The 24,956-nt window shown below is 41.2% G+C and overlaps 1 protein-coding gene across 11 annotated transcripts in view; it reads right to left on the bottom strand.

Moving 5' to 3' along the window:
* TMEM68 (transmembrane protein 68) overlaps window positions 1-24,956 on the bottom strand; it is a 62,073-nt gene that overhangs the window by 5,885 nt on the left and 31,232 nt on the right. For 5 of the 11 annotated variants that reach the window (XM_040487775.1, XM_040487781.1, XM_040487776.1 and 2 more), the window contains one exon: window positions 12,705-14,046. The exons of 2 other annotated variants lie outside the window; for them this stretch is intronic. In XM_040487775.1, the coding sequence (XP_040343709.1) occupies window positions 14,018-14,046 (29 nt within the window). In that variant the 3' untranslated portion in view covers window positions 12,705-14,017. Of the gene's footprint in view, window positions 1-12,704; window positions 14,047-24,956 lie in introns of those variants that run through there. 4 more of the 11 variants (XR_005794264.1, XR_005794267.1, XR_005794265.1 and 1 more) reach the window with 3 other exon arrangements.

Here is a 24,956-nt window from a genome sequence, read left to right as displayed (position 1 = left end):
GGGCTCACCGAGCGATAGGCATTAGCTAAGATACCTGGGCAGTGTGAGAAAATTTGGTCAAGATAATGCTGGGAGGTCAAGCTTTATGCATCCTCCTGGGCTCCAAAACAAGCAGCAGTAGAGGTTAAAAATAAGACACACTCATCCTCTGTGGGACTAGAAGTAGGAGAAATATAGTCATCCCTAGCGAACCTAAAAAAAAAAAAATTACTAAAGGAACTGTGTGTTTCTGCAGCAAACGTTTGTGATTCTCGTTTTGTTTTGGCTACCTAGAAGCTAAACACATTTCTTATTTTGAAGAAAACCAAATTTGTTGGGCATAGGATGCTCCCAGGAAGGCGGCTAATGCGAAGAGTTGTAATTTCTTCCCAATTCCTTCATGGCTAAGGCATGGTCATTGGGTCCTGACTTAGCCAGTTAGATGCTTCCACCTAGGACTTTGAATCTTGAGAGGGAACATAAAAGTGATGAGGCAGAGATTATTCCTGACATGAGTGGCAGAGACAAGACACCTGGGACACAGAGCAGGATCCCAGGTGCAAAAGCGTCATAAGTAGGTTCCATCGGTGACTGCGTGTTTTTGAAGGCCAGAAATGGAGCTGTTCCATTGATCACGCAAAGTATCGGATGGATATCCTTACTAAAAGTGTTCTTTTGCTTAAGTTAACCAGAATTAGTTTCTGTTGTTTGCAAGCAAGAACCCTGAGTGGTTCAGAACAAAGAGAGGGAGAGAGAGAGAGAGAGAGAGAGAGAGAGAGAGAGAGAGAGTGCCCAGAGGAAGTAGCAAGACTCAAGAAACACTCATAAAAAGAAAAAAAAAATGTCCCTGGTATGACACCTAGATTCCCCATACATCTTCAACTCCATCAATAAGCCTCAGAGGAGAGCTGTCTGCAGACTAAATGTGTTTCTCGTCACCTGGAGTTAAAGGCCAACACTCTGGAAGACAATCATGCAAAGAAGATGTGCATCTTGAAGATAGCGATGGAGATTGGAGCCATGTGGCCACAAGCCAAGGAAGCTGGCAACCATCAAAAACCAGAAGAGGCAAGGAACCGACTCTTCCCTTGTGTGGCTTTGCTGACACCTTGACTTTGGACTTCTGGCCTTTAGAACTGTGAGAGAATCAATTTCTGTTGTTTTAAGCCACCACGTTTGTGGTTATCTTTACAGAAATCCCAGGAAACCAAGACATACAGCAATCCCCTTCCTAGGTATTTATCCAAGGAAAATGAAAACCTATGTTCGTGTAAGACTTGCACAAAAATATTTATAGCAGCTTTATCTGCAATAGCCAGAAGCTGAAAAAACCCCAATGTCCCTTTGCTCAGGAATGATGAAACACATTATGGTACGTCCATACAATGGAATAATGCTCAGCAAGAAAAAGGAACCAACTGGCAACACATGTAACGCCATGGGTGAATCCACTTATTATGGTAAGTGAACGAAGACAAACCCCAAGTGCTATATATTGTGTATGATTCCATTGATATGACTTTCTGGAAAAGGCAAATCTTCAGGGATGATAAGCTGGAGAAGAGTGACTCCAGAAAGGCACACGGGGCAATTCGGGGGTGGATGACACAATAGTTCTACATCTCGATTTTCACGGTCGGTACATACTGACGCCTTCAAAGCCCACAGAACTGTAGACATCAGAAAGAGTGAACTGCAGACACATTTTGAAATAATTAAAACAAAAACAAGAACTAAAAATAGTGTGACAAATCATCATTCTGGAACTGGGCACTAGGGCACGAGGTAACCAGGAACGTCACTCAAAACACTCATCAAGGTGGGCCTTGTTTTACCTCAGACAGATCATTGAGGAAGAGGGTACCTTTCATTTTCATTTAATACCATCAATCAACCATCTTTATTTGAAGGATCTGTGTGAGATATGCTAAGAGCGGATACATTTCTTAGAAGAAATGGTTCCTGCCCCTCATGCTAAAGGAGCTAAATACAAAGTAGAACACAAACACGTCATTTTGACAAGTTGAAGGAAATGTGGTGTCAAAAATTTGCTCCTGACGTTATACTTCTCCTGTGCATTTACAGCTTTTTTTTTTTAAACAAAAGTTACACTTTGCAGTATTAAAAAAAAACAAAGGGCTCAAAAGTAATAGAGAATAAAAGAGATTTTATAGAGCAGGCAGCTTCAAGGAAAGGAAGAGAATAACAACAAAAAACCTCCCTTCCAAAATGGACAGGAATCAGCAAAATATGAAAACTTTGAGGCTCTCAAAAGTTTTTCATCTCCTTTGCGGAGGATCTCATTTGACCAAGAAGAAACAAACAAAACGCAGTTCATAAATCTTGACTTGCCTTGAAGTTAAGCACGTCCCACATTCAGTAGAGAGAAGAATATGAAAACTTGTCCTAACTCAGTGGTGACAACAGAACTGGTTGGAAAGGTAAAAGGCCATGATGCCTTAAAAGCGAAGCAAAGGAATTCTGAACACAGACACTCTTGACTTTGTATAAAAATAGCCACATTTCTGTATCTGGAGATTCTAAAAAAGGAAGATGACTTCAGAAGTAGCAGGGACCAAAAATGAAAGTCCTCACAATATCAATGCGATGCGCGAAGAAATAGAAGGCACACGGGGCACCTGGGTGGATCAGTGGGTTGGGCGTCCGACTTCAGCTCAGGTCATGACCTCACAGTTCATGAGTTCGAGCCCCGCGTCGGGCTCCATGCTGAGAGCTTCGAGCCTGGAGCCCGCTTCGGATTCTGTGTCTCCCTCTCTCTCTCTGCCCCTACCCCTGCTCATGCTCTGTCTCTTTCTCTCTCAAAAATAAATAAATGTTAAAAATAAAAAGAAAGAAAAAGAAATAGAAGGCACACATCAAATCTCAAGTTTTAATAGATATTTATGAAAGGTGGAAGAAATGGCAAATGTCTGAGAACAAGTTCCAAAATGGCAGAACCTGAAACTCTAGAATGGCATTACAGGCAGAAGCAGCAAATGAGAATAATATATTAGGGTTCTCCAGAGAGAGAGAACCAACAGGAGATGTAGGGGTAGAGAAGGAGATTTATTATTAGAAATTGGTTCTGACGATTATGGAGGGTGGGGAAACCCCATGATCTGCCATCGGCCAGCTGGAGAACCAGGAAAGCCAGTGTGTGGTGTTAAGTTTCAGTCCTATGGCAGAAGACCTTTGGCCCAGCACAAAAACAGGCAGAGAGAGCTAATTCTTGCTTCCCTCACCTTTCATTCTTCCTATTCAGGCCTCCAACAAATTGGGTAAGACCCACTCACATTAGGGAAGGCCATCTGCTCTATTCGGTCTACCATTTCCAACATTAATCTCGTCCAGACACACCCAGAATAATGTTGCCAAATATCTGGGCAACCTTGAGGCCCAGTCAAGTTGACACACACACAATTAACCATCACAGACAGTGAGAGAGCCTTTTAAATAGCACGAAGAGAAGGACAGACCCATGTGTGGGGCTGGGGCCCAGTGAGGAGCAGTATGTGGAAGAGGAAAGGGGCAGGCTCTGAGACAGACAGGGAGAGCGGGGGCGGGATTCTCCCCTCTGTTCCCAACCGTGACATGACCACCACGGGCAAGTTTCTTCATCTCTGGGGCCTACGTTTCTATTTCTCGGTAGAAACGGGACCATTTCGTATATTTTGTAATAAGGGATCATGATTTCTACCTCATAGGATTGGCAGAATGAAGTCATGTCTGTAAAGGGTTTAGTAAATGGCAGGTAACCAGGAAGTGAGTATTAAACTGTTTCCTAACAGAATGTTAGGTAATAAAAACATTTAATAGCACAGCAAAACCACTCACTTTTAACTTAGATTTGGTTTTCTTCATCAGAAAATACCTTAGGGGTGCCTGGGTGGCTCTGTCGGTTGGGCGACTGACTTTGGCTCAGGTCATGATCTTGTGGCTTGTGGGATCGAGCCCCACATCGGGCTCTGTGCTGACAGCTCAGAGCCTGGAGCCTGCATCAGATTCTGTGTCTCCCTCTGTCTCTCTCTCTGCCCCTTCCCTGCTCGTGCTCTCTCACAAAATAAAAAAAAAAAAAAAAAAAAAAAAAACCTTAAAACTAGAGAAGTATAAATAAGCTTTCTTTAAAAGAACTGATGCTTAAAATACGTTGGTCAAAACATGGTAATTTCTAATTGCTTTTGATTTTTCAAATCTCCAGGGCCAGATGAATTAGAATTTATAATTACGAACAGCCAAGGAATTTTAGACAGTAGTACAGAGACCAAAATTTTCCGGGGGACCTTGAATGAATGTCTTAATTTTCAAGAAGGGGCAGAGGTGGATTCTGAGAACACCGGCCCCATAAAGAAAGAAAATGACGATACTGAAAGCGATGTGCATCGTTTTAACTCACAGACACCCTGCTTAAGATAATTCTAGCTCTGCTGATGAAGCAGGTGGCTCATAAGCACTTAGAAAAAAAAGATAAACGGCTAACACCAGTGTTGACTTGCTAAAAACAAGTCATACAACCCTGATTTTGATTCTTTTTTGGAGAAAGTTAATGTAACAAGAGATCTGGGAGAACCATATATTAAATCCAGGAACCTATAGAGGCAGGCAACATTCAGGGCTCCAGCGGATGGGTGGGCATAAGACCCACAGGTGTCAGGGGTTGAAGATAAGAACTGACACACACACACACAAATATATATATATATCAGGGTTGAGATGTCCATGATCAGAACTAGGGTCTGAGGAACCTGGTCAGAGCTGGAACTAGAGTATATGCACAGAGCCAGAGAAGCTGGGCAGTTGGTTTCTGAGATGGATGTTAGCACGAAGAGGGCTACGGTCTCTGGACCGTGAGGGCCAACTCCACAGGGGAGGTCTGGAGCTGGGGCGGCCCTTGAGAGACAGGATGAATTGAGACAGGGACGAGGCCTATGTTACTCCCCACCCTTGGATTCGTCACTGGCGGTGAGCTACCGTTGGGGAGGGGCGTGCCCTCAGGTGACGCTGCAGCCCTTTCAGCAGAGGGCAATGCCAAGGGAGACACGCAGCTCTGTCTTTAGCAGCCGGAGGAAAAGCACGTCTGTCCTGTAGGAGGATGGCGATGCACCACAGGACCCACGAGCCTCGGCCTGATGCTGGGTCTCCACAGCCCGGAGCAAGATCGCCTCTAGCCCTCCTGGACCACGGGCAGGGCTGAGGCCGGAGGCGGCAACGGTAGTTGAGGAAAAGTCAAGGCCTTCGGTAGACACATCAGCAGTCTGCTGGCAAGTTACTTCACTTCTCTGAGATACTGTTTTCCCCGTATTTAGACAACACTTAGGGGGAGAATTAAAAGGCCTAACGAAAGAAAGCGAGAGATGTCAGTATGTTGCCAATAGAGTCAGAGAGATCATTACAACTTGGAATGATAGGGTAAAATAGAGAATATAATATTTAACAGGCATACATATGAAGCATTTAACAAAGGTCCAACAGTTAGACTGCACATATACGCACATACATACCAGGAAAGTAAATAATAATGGCAAATATTTACTGAGTACCAAGCAGCTATCATGAGCCAGGCCTTACTTACACTTTGTGCTTTATAATCATGCAACCAGATGCCACAAAGTACTAAACGCCTTACAGAAATGATTTCCACTAATCCTCTCAGCGAACCTGTAAGACAGGAGCTTGTATTATTCTTGCTTTTCACAGAGGTGAACTTTGGTTTGGGAGGGTAAATAATTCCCTGCAAGGTCATCTAACTGGGAGGAGGAAGGCCCAAGGTACTGAGGAACTTGAAACACACAGCCCTTACATGTGACCATCACACCATGCTACTCCCCATTGTTAGAGAAGAAGCTAGCCTATAACCAATCACACGCTATATCATTTGATCCCCATATCCGCCAGGATATGGAAGTTGCGAGTAATAAAAAATTCAATTTAAGCAGATTTACACACGAGAGAAAGTAATTGGTTCACGTAAGTAGAAGTTCAGAGGTAGAATGGCTTTGGGGGTTGACTTAATCTAATGGCAAATCTTTCTACTTGGCCTCCAGTGAAGTTGGCTTCTTCACAGGCTGAAAGTCACAAGCTCACAGCAGATCCAGGACTCACATCCATGTGCAATAAATCCAAACAAAGAGAGAAAAGTTCACTTCCGGGAGCTCACCCAGAAAAACGAAAAAGAATTTCCCCAAAGGCCCTGGGCTCACTCCTACTTCCATCTCCCAGGTCAAAATTATTAACAGATCAAGGACATGAGATTATTCTTAGACAAACTGGGCCATCCTTGGAATTGCAAGTGGAGACAGCATCCCCTGAGATACACAAACTTCCTGGAGGAGGGAAGGATACCTGAACAAAGTCAGGATTCTTTTCGGAAGAAGGAAGGAAGGAAATAATGGATCCTGGGTAGACGGTCAACAATGTCTCGTTCAGAGAAGGACATTTTCATCTCACCCTCCTTTTGCACACGATCTGTGGCTTTAAAACAGTTCTTGTGAAAAAAAAAAAAAAAGCTGTGATTTTTGTACTGATCATAAATTCAGTATGAGCCAAAAGGATCAGATGGTGAATCTGGAACTCATTGTTGAGAGTGACGAGGTTAAAAGAAGAAACAGTCTTATCGTACTCACTTCTGGTCATATTGGGACCATGGTATCAACTCCAGATGTTGCATTTCAACATGGTACACTGTATGGCTGAGCTGTAAACATATTTGCTCCACCCAGCGCGGAGCCCAATGTGGAGCTTGATCCCACAACCTTGAGATCATGACCTGAACTGACATCAAGAGTTGGACACTTAGGGGCACCTGGGTGGCGCAGTTGGTTGAGCGTCCGACTTCAGCCAGGTCACGATCTCGCGGTCCGTAAGTTCGAGCCCCGCGTCGGGCTCTGGGCTGATGGCTCAGAGCCTGGAGCCTGTTTCCGATTCTGTGTCTCCCTCTCTCTCTGCCCCTCCCCCGTTCATGCTTTGTCTCTCTCTGTCCCAAAAATAAATAAAAAACGTTGAAAAAAAGAGTTGGACACTTAACTGACTGAGCCACCCAGGTGCCCCCAAGCCTACCTTTAAAAGTGAGAGTTCCTGCTGGGAATTTGATTTTGCCTACCAGTTGATGAAAGCGTTCTTTTACCTATAAAACAACAGACTGAAATAGGGAAATAATGTTAAATGTAGGGTTTAAAGATTTTGAGTGAATCATGAGTACTTGGCTTTCAATACTGCTGGGTGATGGCACATATTAAAGAAGAGGTAAGAACAGGACAAGTGGGGGAAATTAAATGGGATGACCAAGACAGAAAAAAAAAAATGTTTCATAGATGTTGAATTATGATCTAAAACAATACCATAAAGCCACCTAGAATTCAAAATAACCCTCATACCACAAACCAGCCTGATGTTTAGAAGTCAACACACAACATGGAAGAGATACTAAGATCCACATCTATTCTTTCATCTTTGAACATGAAAAATAATCATATAAAGACAAAAATGCATACTTTCACCATTTCTAGTCAGCATATTGTCAAAAGTTCTAACCAGAGCAATTAGGCAAGAAAAAGAGATAAATGAAAGTCAAATTGGGAAGGCGGATGTAAAATTATCTGTTTGCAGATGACATGAATTTATATACAGGAAACTCTAAGATTCCACCAAAAAAACCCTGTTAGGGATAATATATGAATTCAGCATGGGGTGCCTAGGTGGCTCGGCTGAGCACTGGACTTTGGCTCAGGTCATGATCTCACCGTTTGTGAGTCTGAGCCCCGCATCGGGCTCGCTGCTGTCAGCGCAGAGCCTCTTTTGGATCCTCTGTTCCCCTCTCTCCATCTCTCCCCTGCTTGTGCTCTCTCTCAAAAATAAATAAAACATTTAAAAAATATATATGAATTCAGCAAAGATGACGAAACAAAATTAACACACAAGTCACTTGTATTTCTATACATTAACAATGAGTAACTGAAAAGTAAATTATGAAAGCAACTGTTTAAAACAGAACAAAATGGGGGCGCCTGGGTGGCGCAGTCGGTTAAGCGTCCGACTTCAGCCAGGTCACGATCTCGCGGTACGTGAGTTCGAGCCCCGCGTCAGGCTCTGGGCTGATGGCTCGGAGCCTGGAGCCTGTTTCCAATTCTGTGTCTCCCTCTCTCTCTGCCCCTCCCCTGTTCATGCTCTGTCTCTCTCTGTCCCAAAAATAAATAAAAAACGTTGAAAAAAAATTAAAAAAAAAATTAAAAAAATAAATAAATAAAAAAAATAAAACAGAACAAAATGCAAAATTATAAAACATTGCTCAGAGAAATCTAAGATGATATAAATAAATGGAAAATATCTCCTGTTCTAATACTGTGAAGATGACAATACTATCCAAAGCAATCTACAGATTGAATACAATCTTTATCAAAATCCCAAGTTTTTGTTCATAAATAGGAAAACCCATCCTAAAGTTCATATGGAATCTCTAGGGACTCCAAATAATGAAAACAATCTTTAAAAAGAACAAAGAGAGCTCATACTTGTAGATTTCAAAACTTACCACAAAGTTGCAGTAACCAAAACAGTGATATGGCAAATGGACAGACATACAGAACAATGGAACAGAACAGAGAGTCCGGAAATAAATGCTTGCATATATGACCATTTGATTTTTGAGAAGGGTGCCAAGACCACACAATGGAAAGGACAGTCTTTTCTTTTTTTTTTTTTTTTTAATTTTTTTTTCAACGTTTATTTATTTTTGGGACAGAGAGAGACAGAGCATGAACGGGGGAGGGGCAGAGAGAAAGGGAGACACAGAATCAGAAACAGGCTCCAGGCTCTGAGCCATCAGCCCAGAGCCTGACGCAGGGCTCGAACTCACGGACCGCGAGATCGTGACCTGGCTGAAGTCGGACGCTTAACCGACTGCGCCACCCAGGCGCCCCAAGGACAGTCTTTTCAACCAACGGTTCAGGGAAACTGGACTTCCACATGCAAAAGTATAACGTTTATACCAGACACAAAAACTAATTTAAAATGGATCAAAGATCTAAACTTAAAAACTAAAATTATAAAACTCTTACAAGAAAGGGGGAAAGCTTCATATTGGATTTGGCAGTGACTTCTTGGACACGACACCAAAAGCACAAGCAACAAAAGAAAAAATAAATTAGATCTCAACAAAATTAAAAACTTTTGTTCGACAAAGGATCGTATCAAGAGAGTAAAGACACAACACAGAGAATGGGATCAAATATTTGCAAATCATATAACTGATAAGGGATTAATATCCAGAATATAAAGAACTCTAAAAACAACAGGACTTGAATAGACATTTCTCCAAAGAAATGCAAATGGCCAATAAGCACATGAACAAATGTTCAAAATCATGTCATTAGGGAAATGCAAATCAAAACCACAGTAAGATACCACTTACTGAAAATAAGTGAAAAAACTGAAAACAACAAGTGTTGGCGAGAATATGGAGAAAAAGGCATCCTGGTGCATTGCTATTGGGAATTTAAAATGGTAGTCTCTGTGGTAATCAGTTTGGTGGCTCCTCAAAAAGTGAAACATAGAATTACAATATGATCCAGCAACTCCACTCCTAGGTATACATAACAAAAAAACTGAAAGCAGGGAACCAAACAGAAACTTACTTGTACAGCAATGTTCATAGCAACACTATTCACAGTAGCCAAAGGGTAGAAACAACACTACTTTGCATAAACAAAATGTGCTATATACATACAATGGAATATCTTTAAGCCATAAAAAGGAGTGAAACCTTGATACATCTATATGAACCTTGAAAACACTGTGGTGTAGTAATATATATTTACACATCTATCCTATATATATAGATAGCTAGATTTTGCACACACACACACACACACACACACACACACACACACACACACACACAAATTTGGTCTTTGTTCCTAGCTCCTGGCACTGAGTTCCTAAAATCCTGGTAATTTTCTGAGTGATAGAATTAACTGTTTTATGCTGACTCCTAGTTGGGTGTGATGAGGGAAGGCTAGATAGCTTCAGGATGAGGCTAGTTACCAGAAAAACTATGTGATTAGAGGCTTAGAACTTTCAGTCCCGTCCCCAACCTCTAGGGAGGTGAGAGGCCAACCAGTGGCCAACAAGTCAATGAATGATGCCATGATGAGGCTTGGGGGAGCTTCTGGGCTGGTGAACAGATCATATGCTATCAAGGGGGGCACCCAGGGAGAACATGGAGGCTCTGACAACCCCGCCCCCCCTCCCCCCACTCCGATACCTTGCCATCTCCCATTCGGTGGTTCCTGAATCGTATCCTTTATAATAAAATAATAAGTATGGCATTTTCCTAAGTTCTATGAGTTGTTCTACTAATTAACCCAACCTGAGGAGGGGGAATGGAAGGGGAGGAGGTCATGGAAACCTCCAAATTTGTAGTAGGCCAGGCAGAAGTGGGGGTAGCCTGGAGGCCCTATTTGCTGCTGGCATCTGAAGTGGGGCCAGTCTTACGAGACCGAGCCCTTACCTTGGAGGGTCTATGTTAACTCCAATAGTGTCAGAATTGAATGGAGTTGTAGGAAATCCAGCTGATGCCAGAGAAGAAAGAACTGGCATTGGAACTACGTCATCTGGTGGCAGAAAAGACCTCAACTGATTTTGCTAAGTGAAATAAGCCAGACACAAAAGGGTGAATATTGTGATTCCACGTATAGAAGCTACCTAGATTAGGCAAATTCAGAGAGACAGAAAGAACAGATGTTACCAAGGGCTGAGCAAAGCAGGGAATGGAGAGTTATTATTTAATGGATATAGAATTTCCGTGTGGGATGATGAAATCGTTCTGGAAATGAACGGTAGTGATGATTCCACAATATTGTAAATGTGTTTAAGGTGAATGAATTATACACTTAAAATGGGCTAAAATGACAAATTTTGTTACATACATTTTTCCAAAAAAGGTAACAAAAATATATTTTAAAAACAGTAATCGTATACAAATACAAAAACATATCTCTTACCCTTGTAAACATCTATTATTTCAAAGGTTCCTAATGCTATAAACTTCAGAGGGTCTCATATTTAAATCACTTAGAAGTATATGTAGAATCCTTTAAACAGAATACGAATCTCAGAGTCCACAGTGATAATATCAAGTCTGTGGGGAGAGCAGAAACTGGAAAATTCTATAAGGGTAGAATGCCAACTAACAAATGTAGAATAATAGTTAGAAGATCACCCTTTTGAAAACCTCACAGTAGTACTTATTTCAGGAAAGAGTCAATTCAAGAATGCCAAAATCGGTGGGTGAAAGTTTGATGAGACACATATATTTACATGGTCTCAAAGTATCTCTCCGTAAACTCGATACAAAGGAAAATTTTACAGGGAAGAAACCTGGTGGGTGCCATTTTAACCAAGTGATCAAAGTTACTACCATCGCTAATGAACCAAACTGACATTATGTGCCTCGTGATGTGAAACGCTTGAAAAAGCACAGCATCATTTATGTAGTATTTCTGGAATAATGCATAACCTGATTCAAATCATGACAAAAATATCAGAGAAAAACAGAGTAAAGGGTATCTACAAAGCAAACAGTCTGTCTTCTCCAAAAATGTCAGTATCGTCAGAGACCAAGGAGGGCTGGGGAATCATTCCAGACTAAAGGCAACTCAAGAGATAGTAAAACTAAATGCAATACGTGACCCTGCTATGAACCATGCATCCAGAAGAGAAACTGATATAAAGAATATGGAGACAACTGGTGAAATGTGAATCCAGTCTTCAGATCAGGTAATACCAGATATCAATGATAAATTTCTAGTCATTGCTCTATGATGCTATAAATGGACAGACTTATAATCGAGAAGAAAAAATGGAAAGAAAGAAAACATCTACCTATATAGATATATAATGTATATAATATCTATACAATATATACATGGGATGGGGGAGAGAGATAGGAGGAGGAGTGGGTGAAGAGAATAAAACCAATGTAACGTAACAATTGGCCAATCTGGGTGAAGAGTATGTGGGAGTACTATGTGCTACTATTGCAACTTTTCTGTAAATTTGATATTGTTTCTAAGTTTTTTTAAAAAGGATATGAAAAATCTCCCATAGAAGTATGCCGTGTTCCTGCTTCTGGAGAGTTCCTAGCTTTCATCAGGCTTATGAAAAACTCCCTTCAAAGAGTGAACAACACCCCCTTTCCATTATTATTTGTGTTTCTGTACTCACTCCTACCCCCTCATTCTTCTAAATGGCATCTAAATTCAAACAGCAAAGATAAAGATCTTGTCCTGAGCAAGACAGGACAGCTTCCGGGTAGAGAACACGGCTTGAAGTAGTAAAACTTAAATAGTATAAACAATAATAGCTTTTGCTACAGTAGCAATGAATATCGTTCTTTCCTCCATTTTTAAAACCCAATGGTGGCCCCGAAACATTATTCTCATTTGTTTTATAATCATTTATTCATTCATCCTGGAAATACTTATCGATTTTCAAACAAACACTGCTCACTGCCAGAGGGAAAAAAAGCTGCAAATAATCATTAACTGACTCTTTTCATTGGAACTGAAATTAAAATATATTTCTTACACTAGAAAGTAAGGTTTACTCATTGTGGCTGACATAGATGATTGTCAACATAGGATTGTGGGTGAAAAATGTATGAACAGTAAAACAAAAAAATTACTTTAAAATAAGAAAATGTCGCATATGTAATTTCACAAGAAAATGAACTATAATTCAGCTTTACTTTTATTTTATGTCGCTTACTTTTATATACATCACACATATCATACATATATACTTGTTATACAAAAATCTATACAAAAATCCAGGTAATTTAGTATCTAAAAAAGGGAGCGGGAGATACTGCATTTGATTTCTGGTACTCTTCTGTTTAAATACTTCTAAAATTCAGATTTCAAGGAGACAACAAATTGAAAGCCATTAATTTTTCAGAAAGCTTTGTGTTCACATAAATTCATCATTCAAGTATACTCTTATGGAACAATAATACACCACGTGACTGACTGCAAAATCACACTGAATAAGCCATGGTACCGAGTAGGAGTGGAGCTTTCTGGCTCTGGTTTTACAGAATCAGCCCCTTACATGAAACGCGGAACACAACCGCGATTCCCACCTGCCACTATTAAACGCCATGTTACAGCACGGTACACCCTCTATTGTCTGTCCACAGATTCTTGTTAAAAAATAACACTAAAAAAGAATAATTATTAGAAATTTTACTTCTCCGAATTTCTTTTTTATTCAATTTGGAAAACAGTATACCTCTTCCATTGTGCTTGGCAACTTGACATCATACCTAAAGGAATCATTTAAAGATCCTAGGGATCAAATACATACATAAGCTTCTAAAAATTCTTGGTATTGTTTAATTCATTTATAATTTCAGTTCTACAGTTCTCAGTCACAGCAAATATAAAGAATTTAAAACAACACTCCTCAACATAGCATTATTATGTTTTTAAAAAGTGAACTGCTGAGGCACAAGAACATTACGTGATTTGCCCAAGGTCAGGAAAGGAATGAAGGGCAGATAAAGGAGTATTTCTTCTCCAATTTAAAGCGTCTGTACTGAATTCCACCATCTTGCAAAATTAGCCCAATGCAACAGATACAGAAATTAGACGCGTTATTTGGGAATGTGTGTTTAGCCTAAATTGCTGTTATTAATAAACCTAGTTTTTAAAATCTATACATTTATCATACATTATCAGGAATTTATAAAAAGAAACATCATTCTCTGAATTATCAGGCAGGTAATGAGTTACTGCTTAATTTTGACACAATTGATTGCAAAAGCAAAATCGATACAATTTTAAACAAACAAGTTCAGCAAAAGATGCTTATTAACATTTTTTTTAAAAAATACTAATTATAGAACCTACAAAATTTAGAAGACAGTACTAGAGACACAAACATACTAATATAAATGTATTAAATCGTCTTCGAGTTGATCTTTTGTTTTTTATGAAAACGTTCTAACAAAGCACTCATAATGTTTCCTGGTATTCTTTGGTGCTTATCAATCAAAGCTTGAACAGCATTCTTTGTCTATTAAGAAAACAAAAGAAAAGCCATTATTCTTTTAGTTCTCAAAATAGATCATTCATTTCGTCAAGATTTTAATATACTACTACTTGCAAAAAGCCCTCCCTAACTGAGCATCCCTCTCTCCCCAAAATTAATGCTTTCCTTCTCAGCACACCCGTCGTGTGGTTCTCACACTTGCCAGGCTGGAAGCACAGTTAATGTTACACGGCTATTTTCTATACCACACTGTAAGCTCCTTAAGACACAGCTTCGTCTTTCTCCAACACTGAGCACAGCAATGTTTTGCATACAATAAACACTAAGAGGAACGACAAAAGTCGTAGGACATTTTTCTAGTGGGCAGATGGGGGAGGAAGTTTTACTCCTTCCTATCCATGAATAAATTTGTGTGCACGTTTCTTTCATCACATACAATTACATCAGGCAACGCAAGAGGAAAAAGTGAGAACTATGAATGAGCTGATACACTTTTAGTTCACTGCCTTACTTTCTAGACAGTTTGAGGACTAAGTCACAGCAATGGAAAAGCCAATTAGGATATAACAAGGTGTCTCCGAAAACGATTTGCTTCCCATTAAATTCATGACAAATTTCAATAATCTTTTCTTTTATATCACTTTGTGGCTATCTAAAAAAAATCTGTGTGCACATCATGCATGCATGTACACACGTACATTATTTTAGATGGCAACCTTTTAATAAGCCTTCTTTTTATAAATCTTGGACCTTCATCCCTTTTATTTTTGTAAAAAAGGTTTTTTTTTTTAATTCCAGTTAACATACAGTGGAATATTAGTTTCAGGTGTACAATATAGTGATTCACCACTTCCATACATTACACGCTGCTGTTCATCATCACAAGCGCCCTCCTTAATCCCCATCACCAGTTTCACCTGTTCCCCCCCAACCCAGCTCCCTTCTGGTAACCATCAGTTTGTTCTCTAGAGTTAAGAGTCTGAGCTTCAGCTCCTTTAAATATAATTAAGAAGCTCTAGCCCAAAGATGTACTTAAAAAAATTTTTTTAATGTTTGTTTATTTTTGAGACAGAAGAAGACAGGGCGCGAGTGGGGGAGGGGCAGAGAGAGAGGAAGACACAGAATCCGAAGCAGGCTCCAGGCTCTGAGCTGTCAGCACAGAGCCTGACGTGGGCCTCGAACCCACGAACCGTGAGATCATGACCTGAGCCGAAGTTGGACGCTTAACTGACATAGCCACCCAGGCGTCCCCCCAAAAGATGTATTTTAAAAATATGCTTCTGAACCACAAGTTTGCATATCTGTAAAAGCAGAACTGTTTCATACACTTATTATAAGGGTTAAATGAAATTTCAACCATGTCTTCAGGTACTTGGCAGTGACTAAAAGTAACTAATAAAGGTTGTCTCTTGTGAAGTATGTTCTTTAAAATTTATTCATTTATTTAGAAAACAGTAGATGCTTTGGAAGCTATCACATTAGTGAAACAAGTCTCTAACCTCAAGCTTGTAACTTAGTAAGTGGGTCAAGTACAAAGTAATAAAAACCTTAGATCATTTGGGGGTGCCTGGGTGGCTCAGTCAGTTAAGTGTCCGACTTCGGCTCAGGTCATGAGCTCACAGTTGGTGGGTTCAAGCCCCTCCTCGGGTTCTGTGCTGACAGCTCAGAGCCTGGAGCCTGCTTCGAATTCTGTGTCTCCCTCTCTGTCTGACCTGCCCCACTCACACTCTGTCTCTCTCTGTTTCTCAAAAATAAAACATTAAAAAAAAAAAAAGATTAAAAAAAAAAAAAAACAACAAAGATCATTTGTAAGCTGTATCTACCACCTGAGATGTGAAAAGAAAGTATCTAGAAGTTCAGACGACAGCCCGTTTATTTGCTGGGCAGTGACAGGGAAGGACACACGAACAAGGTACTGTTTGGCCTGGGTCTCCAAGGACCAGTGAGATTTCAGTGACAGTGGAGACAAGAGCAGGAAGCAAAAGACCACAGGAAAACAACTGGCTAAGGGTTAGGGAGCTTGGCTGGACTTTCAGGTATGTGTTCTGAAGCCGGGTGGTAGAAGGCTCTAAAATTATAATTCAATTAAATCATGAGGCTGTCAAACACCAAGTGAGAAAGTAGAGACTTTGTTTAATATGAACTGAAGCGTCAAGGAAGGGTTTGGGGTGGAGAAATATCAGGGCAATGCATTAAGAAAATACAACTCTTGCAAAATCACCAATGATACTCTTCTGTCACCAAACCCGATGACATTTTTTTTTTAAGTTTATTTATTTATTTCGAGAGAGTGTGAGTGTGCGTGCCAGTGGGGGGAAGGGGCAGAGAGAGAGCGGGAGAGAGCGAGAATCCCAAGCAGGCTCTGCACTGTCAGTGCGGAGCCCGACTCAGGTGAGATCACGGCCGGAGCCAAAAAAGAGTCGGATGCTTAACTGACTGAGCCACCACGGTGCTCCAGTCAGCGACATTCTTTTAATCTCACTTGACCTCTCAATCTCCCCTGATCTTGCTTCTGGAATTCTCATAGTGGAGGAAAACCTAGGTTTTCTTCTAACTTTCAGGCTGCTCCTTTTCAATCTTCCTTGCAGATTTATAGTCCCCAAATCTGCCACTGACTTATTCTTCAAAGGTTCAGTAATCTTTCCCCTTTCCACAACTTTAATTACCTTTCATTTGCTGATGACTCCCAAACATTTACCTCCAGCCCGCTCAGCTTCAGACAGGAATGGTCTTGAGTGTTTGCAAGGCACCTCATACTTTGTCCTTCCCTTAGTTCCTTCCCTGTTTCAGCAAACGACACTACCATAAACCTAGCCAAGTAAGCCCAAACCTAGAAGCCATCCTTCACAACTCTTGCTTCTCACTCCCAATAGCCAATCCATCCATTTATTTTTACCTCCCAAATACCACTCACATTATCCACTTCCCTCCGTCTTCTTTAAACCTTTATGACACATGTATACGATATATGCGTGTAGATATAAATAAACCCATATTTCTATGTGTGGATGTGCGCAAGAGACTAGAGAGAGAGAGTTAAAGAGACAGACAGAAACAGACACTGTAAACACAGAAACAGAACAATAGAGAGATTAAGACTGAGAGAACTTTCGGGAAATATCCCAAGTGCCCTCTTCAGCATTAGCATAGTATATTTTAATTTAGATTTAGACAGTGCTTACAAAATGGTTCTCCGCAATCAAATGCCGGAACAATCTATCACCCATTTTTTAAATGAGGTTTCATTTCTACATTAATTTGGATGCTAGTAACTTTGAATTTGTGATGATTCAGGGATGATTACCCTATAGTTTATGCTTATATTATTAACAACGAAAACTGGAAAATCATGACAATGTATTACAAAAGGAAAATTTTAAGTGTTCTTTATTTCCAGTATACTTTAGTTCAATGACAACTTACAATCCAAAATATGAATACAGCAACTATGTACTTAAGTAAATTCCCCCAAGAAATTCTACGATGCCTTGGTAGACTACTTGTTACTTTAGGCACTGAAAATAAAGCGCATAAAGTAACTGGAGATGATAACTGAGGTATTTCGATGATTCAGAAAGGCCTTTTCTTCCTTACTTAAACTGGTATGTTTTTACTATATTTATCTGTTTTACTATATAAAATACCTAACCCTACCAGTGACACGAATGTGAGTAAATCCTGCTCTCATATGAAAAATCAAGGCACTGGAGTTTAACTATCAGAATATACTTTCCTTAACTGAGGAAAATAAGGGAACAGGGTTCACTTAATTTGAGACCTAAAAGAAATGCCGAACAGCATTTAGTTCAATTTCTCTGCTCTACAAATAAGGAAATCGGGGTCTGGGGAAGAACGTATTTCTCTACAGTGATGCTGCTGCCTAGTGGTAGGATTGGTGATGAGTAACACGGGTGACGATCATAACCCAGGTCCCTAATCTTCCACGCCAGGCTTTTCCTGCTCTTTTTCTGTTACCTTCTATTTTGTGCATAAAAATACATGGTATTTGTAAAAGGGGCTCCTAACTGGCTCTGAGCCACTTAAATCTGAATACATAGGGAGGAAAAAGTTGTAAAAGAACAAAACAGAACTCACATATCCTACAGGAGAACACACAGGTCGGGGGCACCACAGAAATGTGTTAACGATAAAGTGCACGTGGGCAGAAACAATGTCACTGGGTAAGGCCTCACCCTGGCGTCAGGCTCCCAGAGCCTCATCAGTAAGGCATCGCCGCAGGATGAGACAAGAATCATGTCGCACGGACAGCATGTGCTGATTCTAAAAGCCAGTGTCACGGAGCTTTGTCTTCAGGATGAAGGAGGGTAGTAAGTGCTGAGTATATTTAATGAGGCCGCAGTGTAACTGAAGGTAAGTTTTCTGTGTTTTGTTTAATTTTTTTTTAACGTTTATTTATTTTTGAGAGAAAGGGGAGGGGCAGAGAGAGAAGGAGACGCAGCATCCGAAGCAGGCTCCAGGCTCCGAGCTGTCAGCACAGAGCCCGACGTGGGGCTCGAACCCACGAACTGTGAGATCACGACCTGAGCTGAAGTCGGACGCTTAACCGACGGAGCCACCCAGGCGCCCCAGAGGTAAGTTTTCTAAGAATGAAGTTCAGAGACACGTAAGCAAAGACAAGGCCGCATAATGTTTCTTTACTGTTAACCTTTGTGAAACTTCCTACATGTCAGCTGCTTGATTTAAACGGTCTCATCTAATGTAACATTATCGTTGTTTCAACTGTACATTCTTTTCTAAGTGGTCTGGTCTGGCTGAGTCCCAATATGGTGGAGCAGATTATAGTTACTCACTCTCTCTGCCTACCAGGCCTCTCTCTTTTGGACCATCCTATGGGAGGAATACAGATCCTGTCCCCGTGAAGTCCACGGTGGCCATGTGACAGCACTGGCCAATAAAACGTCAGTGGGCAGCTGGGTGGCTCGGTCGGTTAAGTGTCTGACTCTTGATTTTGGCTCAGGTCATGATCTTGCGGTTTGTGAGTGTGGGCCCCGCATCAGGCTCTCTGCTGTCATCGCAGAACCTGCTTCAGATCCTCTGTCTGCCTCTCTCTCTGCCCTTGCCCTGCTCGCTCTCTCGCTCTCAAAACTAAATCAACATTTAAAAATAAATAAATAAAAATAGAAATAAAATAAAATGTCAGTGGGAGTAAGTGAGCCACCTGCAAACAGAAGCTTTAAAAAGTTTCACTGCTGACATTTTTTTTTTAAGTTTGTTTATTGAGAGAGAGGGGGTAGGGGGAGAGAGAGGGAGAGAGAGAGAGAGAGAGCGAGAGAATCCCGAGCAAGGTCCACTCTGTCAGCATGGAGCCATGAGGCTGGCCTCAATCTCACAAAACCATCAGACCTTGATTTGAGCTGAAATCAAGATGCTTAACCGACTGAGCCACCTCGGTGCCTGACATTTTCTTTTTCCCATGGCAACATCCCACCTGAATCCTCCTGAATCCAGAAGAAGGAGGACAGGGACCTCAGGGGAAATATAACATAAATAAGAAGTAAGCTTTCCTGTCTTAGCCTCTGAGATTGGCTGGTTGTTAGCACAGCACACCCTAGCAAAACTAACTAAATTATCCAGTTTTCTTATGTGTAAAAGGCAGTAATAAGTCCTGCTCTATAGGATTAAATCAGACTTATGCATAGAAGGAAAAGTAAAATTACCTCTGTTCACAGATGACATGATTTTATATATAGGAAACCCTAAAGATTTCACAAACACAACTAATAAACAAATTCAGCAAAATTGCATGATATAAAATCCACACACAACACAAAAATTGTATACACTACCAATGAACAATCTGAAAAAAAAAAAACCAATCCTGTTTATAAATGCATCAAAAAGAGTAAAATACTTAGAAATAAACTTAACTGAGGAAGAGAAAGTCTTACACATTGAAAATTATAAAACACTGCTGAAAGAAATTAAAGAGACAAATACATAGAAAGACCTCCTGTGTTCATGGATTAAAAGATTTAATATTGTTAAGATGTCCATATTATCCAAGGTGATCTACAGATTCAAGGCAATCCCTATCAAAATCCCAGCAGCATTCATTTGCAATTTCAAAGGACCCTAAGTAGCCAAAAGAAGAACAAAGTTGTAGGCTTCATACTTCCCCATTTCAGAACATACTACAAAGCTACAGTAATGAAAACAGTGTGGTGCTGGTATAAAGACAAACATATAGACCAATGGAATAAAACAGACGACACAAAAATAAACATTTGCACGTATGGCAAATGATCCTTGACAAGGGTGCGAAGACCATACATTGAGGGGAAGGCAGTCTCTTCAACAAACAGTGGTGGGGAATCTAGACACCCACAGTAGAAGGAATAAAGTTGAACCTTACCTTACATCATAAGCAAAAATTATCTCGAAATGGATTAAAGACCTAAACATAAGACTTAAAACTATAAACCTTGTAGGAGAAAATATAGGACGGAAAGCTTCATAACATTGGACTTGGCAACCATTTCTTGAATATGACACCAAAAGCACAGGCAACAAAAGCAAAAATAGACAAACAGGGCTCCATCAAACTCAAAACTTCTGTATATAAAAAGGAACAATCAACCGGGTGAAAAGGAACCTACAGGATGAGGGAAAACATTTGCACATCATATACATAGTAAAGAAGACATCCAGAATAAAGAACTTCTACAATTCCACAACAACAAAAAAATCCAAGTAACATGACTTTAAAAATGAGCCAACACCTTGAACACACATTTCTTCAAGGCATATGAAAAGATGCTCAACACCACTAGTCAGGGAAATGCATATGAAAACTATAATGACATATTACCTCACACCCGTTAGGTTGGCTGCTATCACAAACAAAACAAAAAACAGAAAGTAACAAGTGTTGGTGAGGATGCAGAGAACCTGGAACCCTTGTGCCCTATTGGTAGGGATGTAAAATGGCATGGCCAACTACAGAAAACTGTATGGATGAGGGTCCCCCCCAAAATTAAAAAAGAATGATCGCACTGCGAGGTAACAGAAAATGTATATTTGTCTCTACCCCTGGTTCCTGGCACAGAGCTCCTAAAACTCTTACTATTTGGTCTCTTAATATTTGGTCTCTGACTCCAGTCAGGACACAGTGCTCCTGAAATCCTTATAATTTCCTGGGTGATAAAAGTGTCTTTTGTTCTCCTGGATTCCTGGATGTCTTCTGAATAAGGGCAGGTCACCAGAAAGACCAAACTATGATGAGAAACTTGGAATTTTCAGCTCTACTCCATCATGCCCCAGAGAGGGGAGAGGAGCTGGAAACGGAGTTAACAATCGATCGCGCCTATGTGAGGAAGCCTCCATAGAATCCCAACAGTACAGAGTTCAGGGAGCTTCCATTCCAGGCGGGTGAACACATCCACACCAGGAAGGGTGGCACGCCCTAACTCCACAGGGGCCCTGCAGTTGAGGCCCTCCCATTCCTTGCCCTACGTATCTCTTTATCTGGCTGGTCGTCTGTATCCTTTATCACATCCTTTAATAAACTGGTAAAGTAAGTAAGTGTATTCCTGGGTTCTGTGAGCCAATACATCAAAATAATTGAACCTGGGAGGGGTCCTGGGAACCTCCAATTTGTAGCCAAATTGAACAGAAGTTGCAGGTTACCTGGGGACCCACTACTCGTGATTCGCATCTGGAGTGGGGTGGGAGCAGTCTTGTGGGACTGATTCCTTAACCGGTGGGAATCTATACTATTTCCAGGTAGACAGTGTCCGAAATGAGTTAAGCGACAGGATGTCTAACTGGTGTCAGAAAATTGCTTGGTGGGGGCAAAGCCTCCCTCCACACATTAGGTGACCAGAAGTGTCGCAAGTCATGTTCTGTGTAAAAGTAAAGGAGATGTGCAAGTGAAAGAAAGACACAGTATGGAAGAACTAGGTTTTTCCCTCCGGGAGGGAAAAGCGAGTCTTTTCTTTCCACCTGTGATCCGGCAATCTGACTTCTGAGTATATATCCAAGAGAATTCAAAGCAGGGTCTTGAAGACATATTTGTACACCCATATCCACCACGGCACTGTTCCCAACAGCAGAGGAAATGGAAGCAACCCTAACGTGCATCGGTGAACGAATGAATATACGACATGTGGTACACACAACGGAGTGTTATTCAGCTTTAAAAACCAGAAGGAAATTCTGTCACGTGCTGTAGTATGGATGAACCTTGAAGACCTTATGCTAACTGAAACAAGCCAGTCACAAGAAGACAAACGTTGTATGATTCCCCTTTTCTACCACGGTCAAACTCAATAGTCATAGAGGGCAGAATGGTGGTCACCAGGGGCTGTGGGGAGGAAGAAGCGATGAGTGGTGTATGATTTCTACGCATATGTGGAATCTAAAAGAGGTGAATTCATGGAAACGCAGAGCAGAACAGGGGCGTTACCAGGGTGTGGAGGAAGAGGGAGATGTTGGTCAAGGGTACAAACTTCCGGTTACACGATGAGCAAGTTCTGAGGATCTAAGGGACAGCACAGTGACTACAGTTACGAATACCGTATTATATATCAGAAAGTTGCTAATGAAAAGGCCTTAAATACTGTCACCACGGGCACACAAAATGGCAACTAGGTGATGGAAGCACCTAACCTTACCGTGGCCATCATTTCACAATATACACATGTATCGCATCTTCACGTTGCACATTAAACTTTTACAATGTGATTGGTCGCTTGTATCTCGACAAAGCTGGGGGAAAAACAAGAATCTCGCGTGGCCCGTGAAGGAACCAGAAGAAAAAGCTGACGGGTATGTATGAAAAAGAAAAAAGAAAGAATGGGCAGCAGGTTTTCAGGGGGTATAGAGACTGGAGATTGGCCGCACACGTGAATACATTTGGCACTACTAAAGCATACACTTAAAAACGGCTAATAAATGTTGTGGTTTTGACTACAATTTAAAAAACTTGAAAGAAATCACACTACACGTACCTACGGCTGCTATAAAAGTCATAATCAAAACACACTCACACCATGTTCCAGGTGATTCAATAGAAGCCATTCAACTCATGGCTTTCACGTAGTTTTTTACTTTCTGAAGATGTAACTGCAGGCTGACTGGGCTTTTCTCATCCTCATCTTCCCTGATCTCTTTGCAGGAATGAATATTACCGGTCATTCCTATTGTGTAAACATCCTCGCCAGCTGGCTTCTCTCACACAAATTGACTTCTCTCCACGTCTCCACAGCTTTGGCTGACGTCCTCCGCATGCCCCTCGTGTGTTCTTCCCTGTCCTCCCGTCTGTCCTCAGTCTTCTGTCTCTAACCTGCTTTGTGAATGAAGCTCATGACTTCAGTAACTGTCTCGTGCGGATAACTTCTAAATTTTCATCATCAAGTATTTTTAAAAACCTACGCATATAATACATATGGACATATCCTGCAGGTAGCTATAGAATCAATTTTCAAGTCTGGTACGTTCTATCTCTATAAAATCTCTCCAATCTGTCCCTTGCTCTTCTTCAAGTAGATAGAGACCACTATGTGATTCATTCATTCATCAAACATTTACTGAGATCTAATTAAATCCCTAACATGGTGCTGGGAACTGGAGACTCAAGAATTCAACAGCATGAGCCCTGCTCTTAAAGAGTGCACTTATAATCATATGTATCTAAGTGATCACAATTGCTAGTCATCTTCACAAACCATTGTAGAGAAACAGATTATACATCTGCTTGTTTGGGCCTCCTAAATGTGAATGAAACTGATATGAGCCACTCCCAAGCAGAGACCTATCCTCACTGAAATGTTATCTGGTAGACAAATTCCCTAGTCTGATAGTTAAGGGCCCAAAAAATGTAGCTACTTACTTATCCAGCAGCATCTCAACCAAACCCTACCCACCAAGCTACTGATTCCCCAAGTTTATTCCACAGCTGCTAATCCAGGAAAAACAAGGAGGTTTTGGTCAGCTAAGACTGGGAAATGCCCTTTGAAACAGTTAAATAGACTTCATTGCAGAGCTTCTTGGAGCCTTTAATGCGTTTGCAAAATCCCTGGAGAATTTATTAGGCAGTCTTTTCCAACCTTGCCGTTCTAACCAACACTGCTGGTATATGGTCAACTCTCCAACCACCGCATCTTTGTTCATACTCTTCCTCCAGCCCCAAGTCCACAGGACCAAGCCACGCCCTTCTTTCAAGACCCACCACAAATGCCCTCACTCCAGGAAGCTTTTCCTATTTTTTCCTTCACAAAGCAGTCTTTTTCCCCTCTGAGCTTCTACTGGTCTCCCTCAAATTCAGCCTCCGTATCGCTTCCAGTGATCTTGCCAAACGCAAACCTATTACACCATTCACCTATGTTCCAGAGCACCCCCCAACCTGCTTTCAGGAAACAAAATCAATTATAGGCCATCCTAGTCCAGACCATTCCTGTGTTTCTAGCCCCATCGCCTATGATATCCCTGTAGCTATACAAGACCACTCTCAACTCCCCTAAGATTTTGTGCTATTTCGTAACACCATCCCTTTATACGTTGTTTCCTCTACCTCAGGACCCTCTGTCCAGCTAATTCCTTGTCTTTCAAAGCCGAATTCAAGCATCACCTCTCTCAAGGAGGCATCCCTAATCTAAGTTAGATAGCTTCCCTTTGTGCTTCCATGATGTCCTAAGACAGAAGTTCTCAATCAGATCAGATTTCGCCCCGTTGGGGATCATACGGAAAGGTCTAGAGGCATTTTCTACGATCACAATGAGTGAGGGGTGAGGATGGGGAGCGCTACTGGCATCTAGTGAATAGAGGCCAGAGATGGTGGTGGTAAACATCCCACAGTGCACAGGACAGCACCCCACAGCAAAACGCCACAGTACCCAGGTTAAAGAACCTTGCCGTAAGCACACCACCGTGGTAACACGTCACCATATAAGCACTGATTTAGTTGTTTAGCTCCC

This window comes from Herpailurus yagouaroundi, unplaced genomic scaffold (assembly GCF_014898765.1).
Source record: "Herpailurus yagouaroundi ecotype Mexico unplaced genomic scaffold, PumYag 165, whole genome shotgun sequence".
Taxonomy (NCBI): Eukaryota; Metazoa; Chordata; class Mammalia; order Carnivora; family Felidae; genus Herpailurus; species Herpailurus yagouaroundi.
The sequence above is the reverse complement of the archived record's forward strand: the minus strand, read 5'-3'. Positions and strand labels throughout refer to the sequence as shown.